The 17,586-nt window shown below is 39.3% G+C and overlaps 1 protein-coding gene across 3 annotated transcripts in view; it reads right to left on the bottom strand.

Annotated features, from left to right (window-relative positions):
* ADNP (activity dependent neuroprotector homeobox) overlaps positions 1-17,586 on the bottom strand; it is a 34,751-nt gene extending 17,165 nt beyond the window's left edge. Inside the window, exons 1-2 of one of the 3 annotated variants that reach the window (XM_019640929.1) lie at positions 17,512-17,586; positions 15,346-15,519 (exon numbers count right to left, since the gene is read on the bottom strand). Coding sequence is in view for 1 of the 3 variants with exons in the window: in XM_019640928.1 (XP_019496473.1) it covers positions 15,346-15,512 (167 nt within the window). In the remaining 2 variants the exon portion in view is untranslated. The remainder of the gene's footprint in view (positions 1-15,345; positions 15,520-17,511) is intronic. The other 2 variants (XM_019640928.1, XM_019640930.1) reach the window with 2 other exon arrangements.

Below are 17,586 nucleotides of genomic sequence, written 5' to 3' on the forward strand. Positions count from 1 at the left end.
TTCTGAACAGCTACTGCAACCTTTGTGTATTGTTCTACGTTGGGGTCCTGTGCCTCAAAAACTAACAGTGCCTCTTCAAGTAAAGAAAATCTCCTTGCCATTTCCTGTGTTGGGAATCTCTTTGGTTCTTCAGTTACATCTTCCTCTTGGCTCTGTCTTTTTGCCTGGCCTCTAATTCCAACAGGTCCTCATTAGTAAGTCCTGTCTCATCGACGTTAAAAACCTGTTGGGTAAACAAGCACCTTCATCAATAATTTCTCTAAGTGTTCTGGAAATTCTTGGGCAGCTATGGTACCTGCACTTGCAGCCTCACCGCTTACTTTTATGTTGTGAAGGTTGGTTCTAGCCTTGAATCTGTTCAAACCATCCATGGCTGGCAGTAAAAGATGCATCCTGTTCACCCCGTTTTTTTCTTCAAGTCTTCAAACAGGCTTTCAGCTTTTTCTTGAATAAGCATTAAGCTGAGTGAGACTTGATGCTCACGCTGATCCTGCATCCACACAGAGAAGTTTCTCCACCTCCTCTATCGCTTCACCACACTTTTTGGATATTATTGTTGACTTCATTGGCACAGCAGACTTCACATGTTCCATTATTTTGTCCTTGTTCTTTAGAATTATGCCAATGGTTGAACGATTCATGTTATAAGAACGAGCAACGTCTACCATCTTTTCGCCTCGATCCAATCTCTCAATTATTTTCACTTTTGTTTCCATGGTTATTGCTTTGTGCTTCCTAGCAGTCCCCTCTACATCACCACTGGTTTTCCTCTTGCTTCCGGACACCCTGGGCTCTGAATGAGCACTGTACTACTACTGTACATTATCGCACTGGACAGTAAGCACACAGCAGCACAACTGTGACAATGTCTGGGAGACACGTGAGCTACTTCCACATCTACGAATGTTCGCAATGCGAGGTCCGTTCATATCTGTGAAAGTTAGTTTGCAACTCAAATGTTCCTAAGTCGGGGACTTACTGTACTCAGAATCTTCTGGATCAGGAAAAAGGAGGGAAACCCAACAGATGGCAATGTTAGTTTATTAGCAGGCTCAAGGCAAGGTCTGCAGGACCCGACACACAAGAGTCAATGGGGCTTGTCTATATATGGCAGTCCCTCTGCAAAGCCACCAGATCAAAGATGGCACCGTTTAGTCCCCGTTTTTAGGGGTAGAAAAAAAGCACAAAACCATCTATCACTGTGCCATCAGAAAGTAAAACAAAACAAACAAAAACCCATAAAACCCAACCTTAAAGCTTTGACTAGACACAGATAATCAAGCCAGGAGAGCGAGGGAGAGAGAGGGAGAAAGAGAGGGAGAGGAAAAAAAAAAAAAAAGCTTCCAAATCAAACTTTTCCAGGTGATGTTTTAAGCTACTGTAAGTGTGGATCTAGCATGGCACTTTCCACTATATAATTCTTCATACCTTTAATATGCATTCTTCTATGGTGTTTCCAAAGTTCCTAATAAGAATATGTGTTAATTTAATATGCCAGGAAACACAAAGTACATATAATCATGTGTCCAAGTCTCCATCACCTGCTGGTATAACCACTATTTTCTAATATTTGGGAACTGAAATCTGAACGTATACCAGAGTGACAACTAATGCATCAATTACATTAGCGAATGCAAATCTACAGTTTTTTTAAGAAAAATATTTTTAACACTGTACAAAGAGCTGGACAAGGATGGTTACACTCCTCCCTGGTAACACCTAAACATAAGCTGCTTAAACCAGTGGTTTTCAACCCTGCCCCACCACTAGAGGTGAAACCCTTGTTTTTAAAGGAACCTTAGATGAAATATAAAAGATAAAAGTGGAGGGACTCAGGTTGAAATGGAGAAAGGAAGAAAAAGTTCTGTCCCCAAATATCTCCTTGAACTAGTTACTTGCCTAAACTCAGCTCATAATGCAGACTTATACCAAGGTGACTGTCTACTGAAACAAAACCTGGACCTCGTGGGCAATCAACCCAAACAGGAAGTTGGACGGTATGGCAGAATTCCAACAGTTTAGTGAAAATCTCCCCGAAATAAAATTAGTCTGATCAGATATGGTTATGGGAAGCCCACAGTAGGTATAAAGATTAGAACATAGTTTATACTTTGATGTCTTTTGAACACTTCTGCATTAAAGGTGTAAAGATAAATATAGTCTCTTTGGGAATATCTTACCGGGAGGGGGAATAAAAACAACAAAGGCTAGAAATGATGCCATTACTAGTAAAGAAAATGCCTGCTGTTAATAAAAATTAGAAGACATTAAAGCGACTACAATATAAACAATTTCAGTTTTGGTAATCTGATCAACGCAAACTAATATTTAAGAAATTCGGATCTTTGATACTTATAGTTAGTTGACCTTTGAACAATGCAGGGGTTAGGGGCACTGACCCCCTGTGCAGTTGAAAAATCCAAGTATAAATTTTGACCCCCCCAAACTTAACTAATAGCCTGCTGTTGACCAGAAGTCTTACGGATAACAATCAATTAACACATATTTTGTATGTATGTGTTGTATGTATTATATGCTGTATTCTTACAATAATGTAAGCGAGAGAAAATATTAAGAAAATCATATGGAAAACACATTTACAATACTGTACATATTTATCGAAAACAAAATCTGTGTATAAGTGGACCTGTGCAGTTCAAACCTGTGTTGTTCAAGTGTCAACTGTACTCCAATTAATGCTGATGAAAATATTTACATAAAGATTTTTATAATCTGGACTGGGGTTTAAGAGTCAGATATTTGAAGTTTCTTTAAACTACCAATCTAAGTAAAAAAATGTTAACTTATGTTGTTTTTTAAAAAGCCAGGCATTTTAAGAAGATTCTCATGAAGAGAATCAAAGCACCAGTTACTTCACTGCTATCCATGATGGTACTTTTAAAAAAAAAAAAAAGGATTTTGTGATGACTGTGTGGAACATTTCGGACCCATTAAGATAAAAACTATTTAGGCAGAAAGAAAACACCACTCCCATATTTATGCACTCTCTTTTCCTCCTACCTCCTCCTCATCAACATATTTAATACCTGTCAATATCACTCACTGAGTAAAACTGTGGTGACTGTAAAAGTTTTCTTTTTATAACCAATAACACTTATCTTTCCTGAAATCTGAAGTGGTGAAAAAAGACATCTTATTTGTTTTTAAGGGTGTCACGAAGTCCTACTTTTAAACTAAACGAGTTGTAAAAAGGTTTATATATTTGTAAAGCCACGCTGGAACCACCCTCCAACAAGCGAGCCCAGAGCCCACACTCAGTCTGGAAGCAATCATCCTACTCAATCTTTTTCTAAAACACAGTCTTGAACAGAAGCGGCTGATCTTTCAATTTCCTATAAATTTGGGTAAAAGACCTTCCAGATGCCAGAAGCTTCTCATAAAAAGGCAGCTCTGTCTTCTCCTGCCGCTCTCTTCCTCAGTCCCAAATACTACAAAACAAGTAATTGTCTGATTATCTACAGGCAGAATGCCTTTCTGGATTAGCAGATAAAACTGTGAAGCATGACAGAGGTAAGAAAAGAAAGGGTTAGTCGCCTCTCTCAATCTTACCAGAAAATGTGCAGGAGTGTTGAGGCTAAAAAAGGTGATATTAGGAAAGCGCAGGAAGATTGGAAAGTACTTTACAAATGAAGACATGCTTGTACCAAAAGCTAAATTTGACCACCACCACTTACAGTGCTTAGGATAATCACTGGAACACTAATAAAGACAAGAAGCGGCAGGAAATGTAACCTGTTTCTGTTTTCTTCACTACTAACTGCATCGACTTTTATTTACTATTCTGTTTGATAATAAAAGAAATTCAATTCATTGAGTCAAGTGTCAAATACAAAATTGCCTCCACTTCAGAAAAAAAACCTTTGATACAGCATCCTGTACAGAAACGTTTGGCTGCAGGAATACTTTTTGCCACTTTCTATAAACGTGTGAATGAATCTCTTCCACAAACAATCCTGCTCTAAGAGACTATCTCTTTGTCTGATCACCTCAAGTGAGGGAATTTGCAGAAACCCCACAGCTCTGTTCACAAGTTTACATTTTGTAACCTGTGCACAACTCTCAGTTCAGCTATACAAGTCTAATCACTTAACCAGCCTTTCAAGTTTTTAAGATACTTCTTCCTTCCTGCCCAAGTATTCCCCCTTCTGCAAGTAAACCATGCCCAATTCTTTTCACTATTCCTTGTTATCACATAAGCCAATCACCAATGGATGGGCTCCAGTTTGTCAATCTCTTTGATGCCCTAATAAACAGTTATTCCAGATGTGACATAAGCAGAAGGTCAAAACAACACTTCTCTACTTCTGGATATTTCCAAATTAATGCTCCTGAAAGGTGCATTTGTGTTGGTGGCAGCCACTTCACACATGTGATCAACCAAAATCTTTTTCTTTTTTGTATATGTGCTGCTTTTTTCAGCATTAGCTGGTTCAGATGGTGAGAAAAAAAAATACTCTTATCAATCCATGTCTGGTTAGAATATAAGTAACTATCAATAGTTTTTAAGTGTCTTCTCAATTGAAGAGGCATAAGCATTCTCATTCCAAAATGAAAAAGAACAAATGTCCAGTACAGGCCTTAGGAAAGGCAACAGATTGAGATTCACATTCCAAATCACAATTATGAACTGCAATTTTATGAAAAAGCAGTACTTTTAATCACTGAAATAACCTATGGGTTACCTATTCTAAACTCTTCTTATTTTACAGATTAGCAATTGAGGTGAAGCAACTGGTCTAAGGATGATCAGCTGTCAATGACAAAGCTGGGTCTCAAGGTCATCTCCAGATCTAGGATGCACTGCTCCCCTCATTGCCCACACAGATGAAGCTGTGATCTGACATTAATTAAAAGCAAACAACAGCATGTTATATACACACACCCAAAAGTGCCAGAACTTCAATACCCAGGTTGAAGTGACCTTAAAAAAGTTCAGCTAAACCATCTCAAGTTGATACAGAGGTTAAGAATACACACTCATCTCAGGTCAGAAAGTGCCATCACATTCAGAGAACTGCAATAACAACTGAAGGTCATCTCCAGATGGTCTCAAGCTCTGAGACCACTTGCCCTCAAGTCCTCTTACAATCACCATGGATGCCAACATTGACTAGTCACACCTGAAAGATATCTTTCTATCCAAACTGTAATGGTAGTATCTTGCAAAATGAAATCCACAACCTTGGTATCCTTAAATAAAACAATAGCTTTTCAAAGAACTGGTATGTTATGTCTCTCCTTTATCATCTTCCCATTATCAATACTCAAAGCATATTCCGAAAATTGCTTGGGAAAACAGAGGCTTTGGTGATCTTTTTTCTTTTTCTGAGGGGCAAGGGTAGGCAGCACGCTAGTCAGCTTTGAACTACCTCTTCAGCTCCTTTTCTCAAATAAAGTTCCACTCGTTTTTGTTACAAAAGCAATTGGGGGGCCGGCCGAGGGGCGCGATGGTTAAGAGCTGGCTTGGGACGCCAGAGGGCCCTGGTTCGGATCCCACATATGAGGGCCAGTGACACTGCCCTCTACAGCTAAGATGCTGAACAACAGCTCGACCTGGAGCTGGGCTGCTGTGAGTCGCCGGCGACGGCGTAGACTGCAGCCCCTGATGCAGTGGGTTGCCATGGGCTACTGTGTGTAGCCAACAGCTAGCGTGAGTGGCCAGCAGCCGCAGTGAGCAGCCGTCCAGAAGCCGGCGACTGATCTGCCTCGCCCGGGAAGAGCACAATGATGGTGCCAACTTGGGCCAGTGAAGCAACGTCCTCCACAACTAGACTGAAGAACAAAAGGACAGCAACTTGTCTGTTCCCCTTCCCCCAACTCCCCCCCCCCCCCCAAAAAAAAAACTTTAAAAAAAAAAAAAAGCAATTGGGAAATAAAAATGTATGTCCACACAAAAATTTGTACATGAATGAATGTTCTCAGCAGTATTCATAACACCCAAGGAGAAACAACTCTAATTTTCATCAACTGATAAAAGGATAAATAAAATGTGGTTATTATCCATAAAATGGAATATTACTCAGCCATAAAAAGGAATGATGTATTGATACATGCTCCAACATGGATGAACCTTGAAAACATTATGCTAAGTGAAAGAAGTCAGTCACAAAAGGCCACATTGTATGACTGCATTTACATGAAACGTCCAGAAAAGGCAAATCTACAGAGACAAAAAAGGAGATTCAAGTAGCCTAGGGCTAGGGAATTTAGAAGGGAAAATAGAGGGCAACTGCTACTGGATTCTCTGTAAGGTGATACAAATATTCTGTAATTGATTCTGGTAATAGTTGCTCAACTCTGTGAATATACTGAAAACATTTAATGGTACACTTTAAATGGGTTAATTGTATGGTATATGAACTATATCTCAATAAAGCTGCTACTACAAAAAAAAAAAAAAAGAAGAGAGGCGATCAGGCCTAGTGTAAGATTACAAAATATAGGTAAGGCAAAAACACAAAATAACTTAATTTTACGTAAAGACAACAACAGTTAACACTAGGGTAATATTTATCTTTCCAGATTTTTATGCATCTTAATTTCTTTTTCTTTTAAAAGTAACAGAATCTATGTATTTCACCATTTATACATGCAGCAAGAAAACCAATGTTGCTTGAAAATGTTATAAAATTTTAAGAACTGTGTTTGCCAATAAGGCTATTAACCTTAAAATGTGGCTAGTCTGAACTGAGATATGCTTAAAAATCATTTTATTAATATTGTGGTAAAATACACTTAACTAAATTTACCAAACCATTTTTAAATGTATAGTTCAGTATTAGTCATAATATTGTGCTACCATCACTACCATCCACTGCCATAACTCTTTTCATCTTTTATACTGTAACACTATACCCATTAAACAGTAACTCCCCATTTCTCCCACCCCCTCTGCACCTGGCAACCACCACTGCTCTATGATTTTGACTGCTCTAATTTGTATTAAGTGGAATCGTAAAGTATTTGTCTTTTTGTGACTGGCTTATTTTACTTAGCATAATGTCCCTGAAGTTTATATTATATAGCATGGATAATTAAGTTCGCGAACTCATCCTAGAAAAAGTGCTATGTGCCTCATTGCTGAATATCACTACGGTCTCCTTCGAAGTACTCCCCTTAGGAAGCTATGCACCGATGCCAGCACCTAGTCCACCCTTCAAAGCAATTTAGGAACTCTTTTTCTGGAATGGCCATCAGAGCTGTCGTCATATTACCCCTTATGTCCTGAATGTCATCAAAGTATCTTCCTTTCCGTATTTCCTTTATCTTCAGGTAAAGAAAGACGTCATTGAGGGCCAGATCAGGTGAGTAGGGAAGGTGTTCCAATACAGTTATTTATTTACTGGCTAAAAACTCCCTCACAGGCAGTGCTGTGTGAGCTGATGCATTGTTGTGATGCAAGAGCCATGAACTGTTGGCGAAAAGTTCAGGTCTTCTAACTTTTTTCACGCAGCCTTTTCAGCACTTCCAAATAGTAAACTTGGTTAACTGTCCAGTTGGTACAAATGCGTAATGAGTAATCCCTCTGATATAAAAATTTTTTAGCAACATTGTTGCAACAAGTTTGTGAACTTAACTGTCACACCTCCTATGTCAGAATCTCCTTCCTTCTTAAGGCTGATTAATATTTACTATGTATACGCCACATTTTGCTTATTTATTCATTTGCTGATGGACACCTGGGTTGCTTCCACCTGTTAGCTCTAGTGAATACTGCTGCTATGAACAGGGCTGCACAAGGGTGTCTTCCAGACCCTGTTGTTGTATCACATGATTACTGTTTCCATAGCAGTTCTACCATTTACATTCCATCAACAGTGCATAAGGATTCTAATTTTTCCAGTTTCACAACACTTATTATTTTTAAATAGTAGCCATCTTAATGGGTGTGAGGTAGTATTTCATTGTAGTTTTGATCTGCATTTCCCTAATGCTTAGTGATATTGAATATAATTTCCTGTTTATTGGCCATTTGTGTATATCATCTTTGGAGCAATGTCTATTGGAGTCTTTTGCCCATTTGAGATATGCTTTTAAGTATAAAATATACTAAGGATTTCCAAGGTTTAGTATTACAAAAGGCAAATATCTCATAAATACCTTTTCAAAAATACTGACATGTTAAAATGACAATACTGTGGATATACTGCATTAAAATATTAAAATTAATTTCACTTTTTATTTTTTAATATGTGGCTACTGGAAACAGATGTTTTCCAGAAATGTATGCAAAATGAAAAGAAGCTAGTCACGAAAGGACAAATAAAATACTGTATGATTCCAATCATGAGACACTAAGAGCAGTGAAATTCACAGAAACAGAAAGAAGGGTAGTTGCCAAGGGCTGAGAGGAGGGGAGAATGGGCATTTTTAACGGGTATAGTTTCAGTTTTGCAAGACAAAAAGAAGTTCTGGAGATGGATGTGATAATGGTTGCACAACAATGTGAGTGTATTTAATGTCACAAAACTGTACACCTAAAAAGAGGTTAAAATGAATGATATTGTTATGTATATTCTACAATTAAAAATAATCTTTTTAAAAATGTGGCTGCTGGAAAATTTAAGGCAACAGCAGTGAATATGGAACCAGATAAGGTTTGCCTGCAATTTTATCAGCAGGGTAGTGTGGGTTCAAAATTAGAGGCATTTGTCACTGATGGGTCTCTTTGCCAAAGCTATGAATATTAAGCATCTGTTTAGATTTCTTTGAACAACTTTTAAGACCTTCACAAATTTCCAAACCATTTTTAACAATATTAAACAGTAACTCAATGTAATATATTCAAGTCATCGTTGATAGGTTCCTGGAACTGCAGTGAAACGATGCATAAAGAAGCCAATGTTACCACAGGCTGGCTAACTGAGAGAAACACAAGTTAAGTTCGCTTGGCATCTCATCAGAAACGACACTGAATAAAATGACATTTGAGGATCTGCTGTACATCACTCTGTTGATGTCAGAGGCCCCAATTAACTCTGCCTTGACTGAATAGTCAATCCAGCTGGGGTTACCTTAATGGAAGTTCAACTACTTTTTATTTTTGCACAACTGAAATGATTGTAGAGTACCTAGCAGTACAGAAAAGGATTACACACATTTCAGCCCTACTCAGTCTGAAAGGTATGCAAAATCACCAGAGCCTTAGGTATAAATTATTGAATAGCAAAAGGAAGGCAAAAAAAGGTTCAAGGGTGATGTCTACAGCCTACATCAAAACTTGTGTTTTCAAGTAAGATTATATTGTTTCCATGGACAAAAATTTAGCTGACCTATCAGCCACATGCAAAAATTTTTACCTCATAACTTCAAACTTCTATAACAAGGTGACATATATAGAAGGCGACATAGCACAGTAAAGCTTTCCACTGCTGGAAAGACGGTGCGATGTAGTGATTAAGAATACGGCCCTAGAGCTGGAAAGACCTGTGTTTAAATGCTAGCTCTGCCACTTACTATCTTTGTGACCCTAAAAATGTTACTTAACCTCTGGAGATCTGTTTCCTTATCCTACAACCAAAAGGGCACTATTGTTCAAATGTCAGAAGAATTAAATGAGATGATGCCAGTTAATGCTTAGAAGCAGTTATCATTATTACCTTAAACTAGATTAGACACTAGCATAATCCCTTTAAAAATTATGAGTTCGCACCAGGATATTTAATCTTTTAAAAAGCACAAACTATTATTATTCCTGCGAATCAGATTTTGCCATACTTGTTCCTGTACACATTATAATGTGCATTCAAGTTTACATACATACATATAGTATTTTTATACATTTGTGAACCATTCATATTATAGTAAGCATATTCTTAACTTTACAGGCTCTGTGGCACTTAAAATGCTTTGCAATAGGATATCTGCAAATACCCAAAATGAACCTAGGTGACTTACAGTGAAGTAGAAGCAAAGGTGTGATCTAGATTTTGCATATTTATTTAAAAAAAATATGTGGGTCATTCCTTTTTTAAGACTGTCAGACTAAAAGACTAGTGCCTACAACTGGAAAATGCTATTATGTTGCTGCTTATCCTGTTACTTTGAGATTTCACACAAGAATCCTAGCTGTCAACATCAGCATTTCTAGAACACCAATGGAACCAATGGTTTTCAGGGTATACTTCTGAGAGTGCTGGAGACTGTAAGATATGTATGCGGATGGAGGGGAAGATGGTGCCTGAGGGACGAGATGAAAGCTGAGCAACTGCAACCAGAGGTGTGACCCCCAACCCTTAATTGATGTTATCTCCTAGAGTTCACATAAAATTTTATTTGAAAGGGAGAAGACGCTTCACTGCTTAAAAAAGAAAAAAAGACTGAGACCATCTCCCACGTCCCAATCTAACCTTAAGGAGTGCGAGATGGGGAGTGATTCCCAATTTACTCCTTTTAAAATAGGCATTCCTACAAGGCAGGGCCGCGTCGTGGAGAGCGATTCCAGCACTCTGCTGCCTACACAAGAACGGCACAGGCGCAGGGTGGCCTGCTGTCAATACAGGTGGAAAACCTGGCTTAAGAGAAATTTGAAAAAAAGGGAAATCAATTCACAAGTGGGCCTAAGAGAACATCCAGATATGTCCTCTGGAATCATTCCAGATGCATGCTGCTGTCTTTGCATCTAAATGGCATAAGACAAACGTAGATTATTTTCAATCTCTTAAAAAATTTTCCACTCTATCAGAATTACTGAGAAATATTTTTCCCATAACAGGAAATGTATTTTTTCATCATTCTTGAAAAATAAGAAATATATTTAAATCATCTTCTCAAGTTTTTCCTAAGCCATTTCCTAGATTCAAGGCTTAGTTAGCCAAAGCATTTATTCTTTGTAGCAAAAAAATTATTCTTACAGCAGGTTTTGACACTTGATGGCTCAATCCCTACATGTTCTGCAGAGTTTTATTTTTCTTGTTGTATTTAAGTCTATCTTGATCTTGAATAAGAACTGAGCACTTCCTGCACTTAGGACACTTTCAGTCTTAGTTCATCTCTTTCAAAAGAGCAAGAATTCTAATTGTTGACTTAAATCGACAACTCTAATTTAAAAATACAATAAATTCTTCCATGTTTCCACTAGATAGAAGTTTCTTTAGATACACCAGGTTTCAAAAAAGACCACTCATACAGGCTCTCAATTGTTGCCAGCTTTCATCAGAAAAGGAAAGCTTTACAGATTTTCAAGGGAAGCACAGATTTCTACAAGCTCTTAAATGGAGTATAAAGGATTCAGAAAGATAGAAATGGCAGGAGGGCAAAAGCCAGCAATTATCTGTCTAAGCAAAAATAACTGCTCACAGGAAAGAACAAGGCTGCCCTAATCAAAATACTGGGAAAAGCAATGGGACCATATACAAATTTTCTTTTTCGGTCTTTAACAAGTAACTTCAAACAAGACATATGCTACTTCCAACTAACCACCAGCAACACAATTTTCATCTATACTGTCCTGCTGGGGGTGTGGCTAGCTAGCTCCTTTAACTGTGGAGCCCATTTGGGATCCTTGGATGTTAGCTGACATACAAGCACAAAACATCACTATGAAGTTATGAAGCATTCATCTGAGCCCTCATTAATCAAACAGCTCACAGGAGCATTATAAAAGCCTGTGTTCCAAGTACAGGCCTGGGAACCAGCCCAGACATCTTCCCAGGCTCACTTCATCATCACACGTGGTAGTGCCTTAATTTCCCTACTTGTGAAACAAGGACAGTCCTGAGAGAATTGAGAATGGTTTATAAAGTACTTGGAAAATAAAACGGGCAAGCCATCAATATTATTTTATAATACCACAAAGGCCAACAAGGGGGCCTTTACATTTACAGCTCATCCTTATTAAAGGCACCAACCAAGTCATATGAGAAATGTCACATAAACACAAACAACTCAAAGATGAGCGACTCAATTACAAATTACAAATCTACATATCCTTAACTGGAGAGGGAATTAGGACTGTAGGGATTTATTTTCAACTCTAAGGACTGGTCAAACAAAGCAGGAGTCTCTTATAGATTATGTGCATGTTTTTGAGTTAAATCTTAAACTGCAATATATGTTCAGGGCAGTCTTCCCTTAGTGAACTCTTATCAAAAATCTTTTATGCTCTCCTCTTAATTTCCAAACCTTTATTTCTGGAACGCTGCTGAAATTCTTAAGATTTTAGGATTTCTCTCACTGCTGTCTTAGAACTATGGTAGGGATCAGTAAAACCAAAGCAGCTCATTAGTGCATCTTGAAGAACTACCAAAGGCAGAGGGCAATGAATACATACATGGAGATGAGGGAACCCAGAACAAAAATAGTGCAAAGAATTTTGTATTTTACACTGATAGAATACAAATGTGCACTCCCAATCCAAACTGGCACTTTACATAGTTCATTCACTCACATTTTATCTGTGACTTTATATATACACATACACAGCTCCATATAATCAAGTTGATATATATTATATCCCAGTTTGGGAAGCCTGGTAACACGAGGGGAGCCTTCTCCCAGCGAAGCAGAATTGGATTCTCATTTAAACTGACCCCCAACCTGGGAGATATCAAAAGTATAGGTCATGAACAAAACAGAGGTATAAGGAGCGCTAAGACATGGAGAGACTGAGGGAGCACAATCATCCTCCCTATCACTTTCTAATTAACAGCATCAGGCAAACAAACAATAAAAAACCCACGAAGTCACAATGGAACTATGGCCACGCATGCTGGACAAAACCATGGATGGTTTCTTTTATAAAGTGTCTCAACAATCAAGGTGCAAAGTGCCAACGTGTAAACAAGAAACAGCTTTTACATTCAAAATAACAATTCAGTTAATTAGTGTAGGGCTTTGGTTCATAACAGTTTCAAATGCCAAGTTTCCAAACTAACAACATAAAATGTGTAACTGACAGTGATGCACATCAGCAAAATATGGCATTTGCTCCAGATTTAATATCTCAAGCTCTTACAAAACGAAAGGAGGATAAACTAAGTTTATGTGATGCCAATAACACATCAAGCTCTGTGAATTTAACTATAATTAAATTATTCACATAGGGGAGCAGCATTTTTCTTAACCTTCAGGTCTCTTTAGGCAAGCAAATGAAAGTTACACTCTCATGGAAAGTATTTTACTTTCTGGAAGACGTAACAGTTTATAACACTGTTTTAAAGTGAAAGTCCTTTGGAAGTCGAGGTTGACAGGTAGCTTATTACACAACAGTATTGGGCACCTTGGTGTAAACTACAAATTAGCTTCTAATCTTATAAATTTCAATTTTTTTATACTTTCATATTAAAAAAAATTATTTCACTAAGATTTAAACAGGTTATTTTTAAAAAGTTTATCATGTTTAATCCTGATGTTTCCCTCTGCACTCACATTTCCAACTCTAAAAAAGCAGACTGTATTTTATGTGTATATACACACAGACCCCGATTAATGGAATTAATATGTCAAGATCTATTACATTTTGTGCAATTCTTTGATGTGTCTCAAAAGAACACCACACTTAAATCCAGAAGATTTTTTATCTCTTCTCTATTGATCCTTATGTGCTCTTTTATAACAGAACAGCTCTATCTTCCTTGTTAAACTAATTTTCAATTAAATGTGTAGCCAGCATGTGTAAACCTTAAACAGATCAACTGATTGCTGAGTATTTAAATTTTCAACATACTAAGCATTATTTTTAATAGATTCTTTTCAAAATGTGTAAGTAGTTACAAGGAAAGCAACAATTTAACACATAGTATATCTTATATAATGATGCTTTTAGTAATCAAATATATATAATAAATGTATGCATATATGTTATGAAAATCAAAAGCCATTTTACTTGATAAAACCCTATTGGTTGGTTATTTGGTTCCAAGTACACGTTCATGGAAAGGCCGGTTCTGATCAGAGAAACTTTAAAGTTTTCAAAAGCTTATCAACTCTTGAGATTGGGTCATCAAAATAGGGGTAATTAAGAACTTAATCTGTTCAACATGGTAATGTTTTATTTTAATATAAATAGTATTAGAACTTTTCCTGCATTCTGGTTTAAGGGAAAAAAGAGAAAATTTAAGCAAAACTAATTCACAGTGGGTATATTTAAAACCAATGACTTCCAGGTAGGTAGGGTGAGGCCAATCGGCAATGTTTTCTGTATAGAAACTATAAGAACTCAAATGTAAGATTTAGTTTGTTCAACATATAGCACCTTTAGTAAGGTACTCTTAGGAAATTGTCAACAAGAACCAAGGTAAAGAAGGAATTTCTACTTAAAGTTCAATTAAGCAGGATGCCCATACCCCACCATCTAGTTAATTGAGGCTTTTTACTATACTTGACTGAACCCTCACAATTTACCTAAATTCCAGCCTTCAATCCCAATTGTTTCACCTTTTTTTCTTTTTCTGAGTGTCAAAAACCAGGAAACCTTTGAAACTGCAGAATTATTATGCTTTCCTAAGAGCTCACAGCAACTTTTCCTGTAGCGGGAAAATGGCTACTACCACTATAGACATCAGTTAATACTGTAGCTTATGTATAATTTGCTATACCAAACTTACAAATTTTCAGAAACTTCATCTCAAACAAAAAATTGTGCTTAAATTACTCTTAAAAACTCATGTAACTGTACACCAAAGACCAAATACAGGTCAAAATCATATCTGTTTAACAAATACTAAACAGTGTTTAAAATTACAAATACAACCATTTAAATATCCGATTCTTGAATTATTAAATAATTGTAAAAGCAATACAGTTAAGTCTCCAATGGAATACCTGAACCAAACCTGCCTCCTTTTCACTCACCAAAATGTTACTTGGTAGCAAATGTACTGAAAATTCTCCCTTAAGCACTAACTGGTTAACTATGTTATCAAAAAACACACCCATTCATTTTCCCATAAACTGATCTTGGTGGATCTATATAAGATACTTGTAACGAAGTCTTAAAAGTATCTTTGAGTATCACTGTCAATCTTTGGTAGCAAGTACATGTTCATGGAAAAAGCCTGTTCTGACCAGAGAATCTCTAAGGTTTTTTAGATGCTTAACAACTCTTGAGATTGGGTCATCAACATAACTGAAAACTTAACATAGTTTATATACAAGAGTGCAGAATGCAAATGAGTAAAATATTAGCAACTTAAAATTTCTCTCTTAAGCCATAAGTCATTTCTCTGTTCAGAACCCACAACTGCAACCAGCTCTAACCGGTTCCTTGAGGAATGTGGCTAGGCTGAAATTTTGGAAGTGTTGGCTTTGGTGGTAACCAAGGAGGAAGAAATCTCTGGCTTCCCTGTTGCTGCAGTTCCCACCCTCCAAAATGAATATACCCACCGGTGTGAATTGACAATGTGGTCCAAAGAGCAAAGCAGGAACGGAGTCCAGATCCTCAAAATGGTAGTACAGGGCATAACCACTAGGCCACCTATCAGTTCAGTACAAAAAGTACAACCCTGTGCATCATGGTGCAAAAGCTGGGGCCTAGGTTTCGCATTGTGCATCTCACACCTATGGAAATAACAAGAGGAGTAAAATCTATAGAAGTCAACACACCCTAAGAAGGTGGGTGCTCACTGAAGACCAGTGTCAACACTTTTGCAAAGGTGGCTGGCTACTGAGATAATGAATGGTGGGTAATTACAAGTCCAAAGTTGGAAGGAAACAAAATTTTACAATCAACTCTTGAGTTTGACAATGAAGAACTCAACATGGGCTTGATGTTTACCAACAAGGCTTTGCAAATCATGACACCCATCTACACAGGCTTATGAAAATTACTCCCCCACTAACATCCCTCAAGAATAATTAACTGTCAAAGAGTTGGAAAAAGATTTGGGCCATGAAGAAGGGAGGTAATCAGCAATACCCCAAACTCAGGCTTTAAACTTTCCCCTTTACCATCTGACCTTGGAAAGATATGGTGACACATTCCAAGTTTAAGGATAATAAGAATTCTAGAGATGGGGAAATCTATGTGCCAAGATGATTCGTGAAGAACAAATGTGGATTGTTTGGGGTCAGTAGTTTGGACAAAGTAAAAGGAGAGAACTTCTGAAGTGTAGGTTGGATTCTTTTAAAGATATAAAAATCACTGCTCTTGGCTCATTTAATCCTTCGCCATGTTGCTGCTGTCAGCTCACCAACTAAGAGTGCAGAACGTGTGTGTGGCTGGGCCCATTTTCCCATGGTCTGTAGAAGGCGCTGTGAAGCACATCCTGTTCCAGCTCTGGGGCCCTTCCCCCCGCTGCAGCCTTACCCAGTGCAGGGAATGCGCCCCCTACTGACTCCAACACTCATCGCCTTTCGCCGACTTGGCTGCGGTGCATTTTGGGTGGGGGCTGGTATTTTCTTCATGGCCATAAACCAGAAGCAACAATGCAGATTTATGAAGAAACTGTATCAAGCTACCCAAGAGATTTTTTTTCCCCCCACTTTGAAGGTTCAAGACACGGGCATTCCGAGAAGCATCAGGACTAGGAATTGGGTGTGTGGGGATGGACAGCATTAAAATGGCCAACACAGGAAACAGTTTGGTTCTTTTTCCCTCCTAAGCCTTTGTCTGAGAAATGGGGTTATGGCAAGAACTGTCCAGAGGAACTGGTGAATGCAAGAACATCAAGAAGACTTAGTGTGGGTTCGTGTGTGGCTAAAAAGGATATCAGACCGTAGCGCCTGGTCTTGGGCAGAAGAGGAAGAGAAGCAATCGCGCCTTTTCCAGCAGACAGGCATCCAGGCTGGGGGTGGGGAGGGGAAGGCAGGCAGGCAGCCCAGAGGAAGGAAGAGGTGAATAAAAGGGTGCTCGAAGAAGTACTCCCCATTCATTGCATTAAAAGAAAAACCAATAAACCTTTCCGCAGCTTTCTGGATTTCCATTTTCTACCATCTTATTGCAAAGTTGGGGTGCACGATGATTCTAAGAGGTCGTGCTGACCTGAGTAAAAGGGGTGCTGGTGGACCCCGTGGTCAGGATAGGAGGGGAGCTGGCACGCTGGGGAGGAAGGACTGCACAGGAGGCAAAGACTTTCACTCCGTGCCATGCATGCTCCCCGCCCCCCATTCTGTCCCCCTCCCCCCCAGCAAAGGGTGGGTTGCCAGGCAGGAGGCTCGTCCCAGGCACTGGGGGTGTGCGTGGGGGGCTCGCGGAGGGGGGCGCGAGGAAGGGATGAGTTCCAGGGATGGGGGAAGCTCGGTTCTGGCTGGGGGCGGGGTGGAGGGAGATGCCATTAGCGGCAAGAGCTCCGGTGGCCAGGCTGGCTGGTGGCCTCCGCGGGCTCACGGGGCGGGGAGCGGGGGTCGGGCTGCAGGAGGAGGCGCCTGGCCCCCGGAGCAGAGCCGGGGAGCGGTCCGAGCGGTCCGTCAGCCCCGGAGTATGCCAAGGAGCGTGTGTGGCTGGAGGGCTGGCGATCGGAACAACAATGCGCCCCCGGGGCCGGCTCGGCGGGAGCCGCGCGGACCGAGGGTCGGGAGCTGGGCCGGAGCGCGGGGCCGCGCGCGGCTTACCTTGACTCGGCCTCGAGGCGCGCACGGGGCCGGCGTGCTCAGGGGCCGGGCGGCGGCGGCGGCGGCGGGCGGATG

This window comes from Hipposideros armiger, unplaced genomic scaffold (assembly GCF_001890085.2).
Source record: "Hipposideros armiger isolate ML-2016 unplaced genomic scaffold, ASM189008v1 scaffold_54, whole genome shotgun sequence".
NCBI classification, from domain to species: Eukaryota; Metazoa; Chordata; class Mammalia; order Chiroptera; family Hipposideridae; genus Hipposideros; species Hipposideros armiger.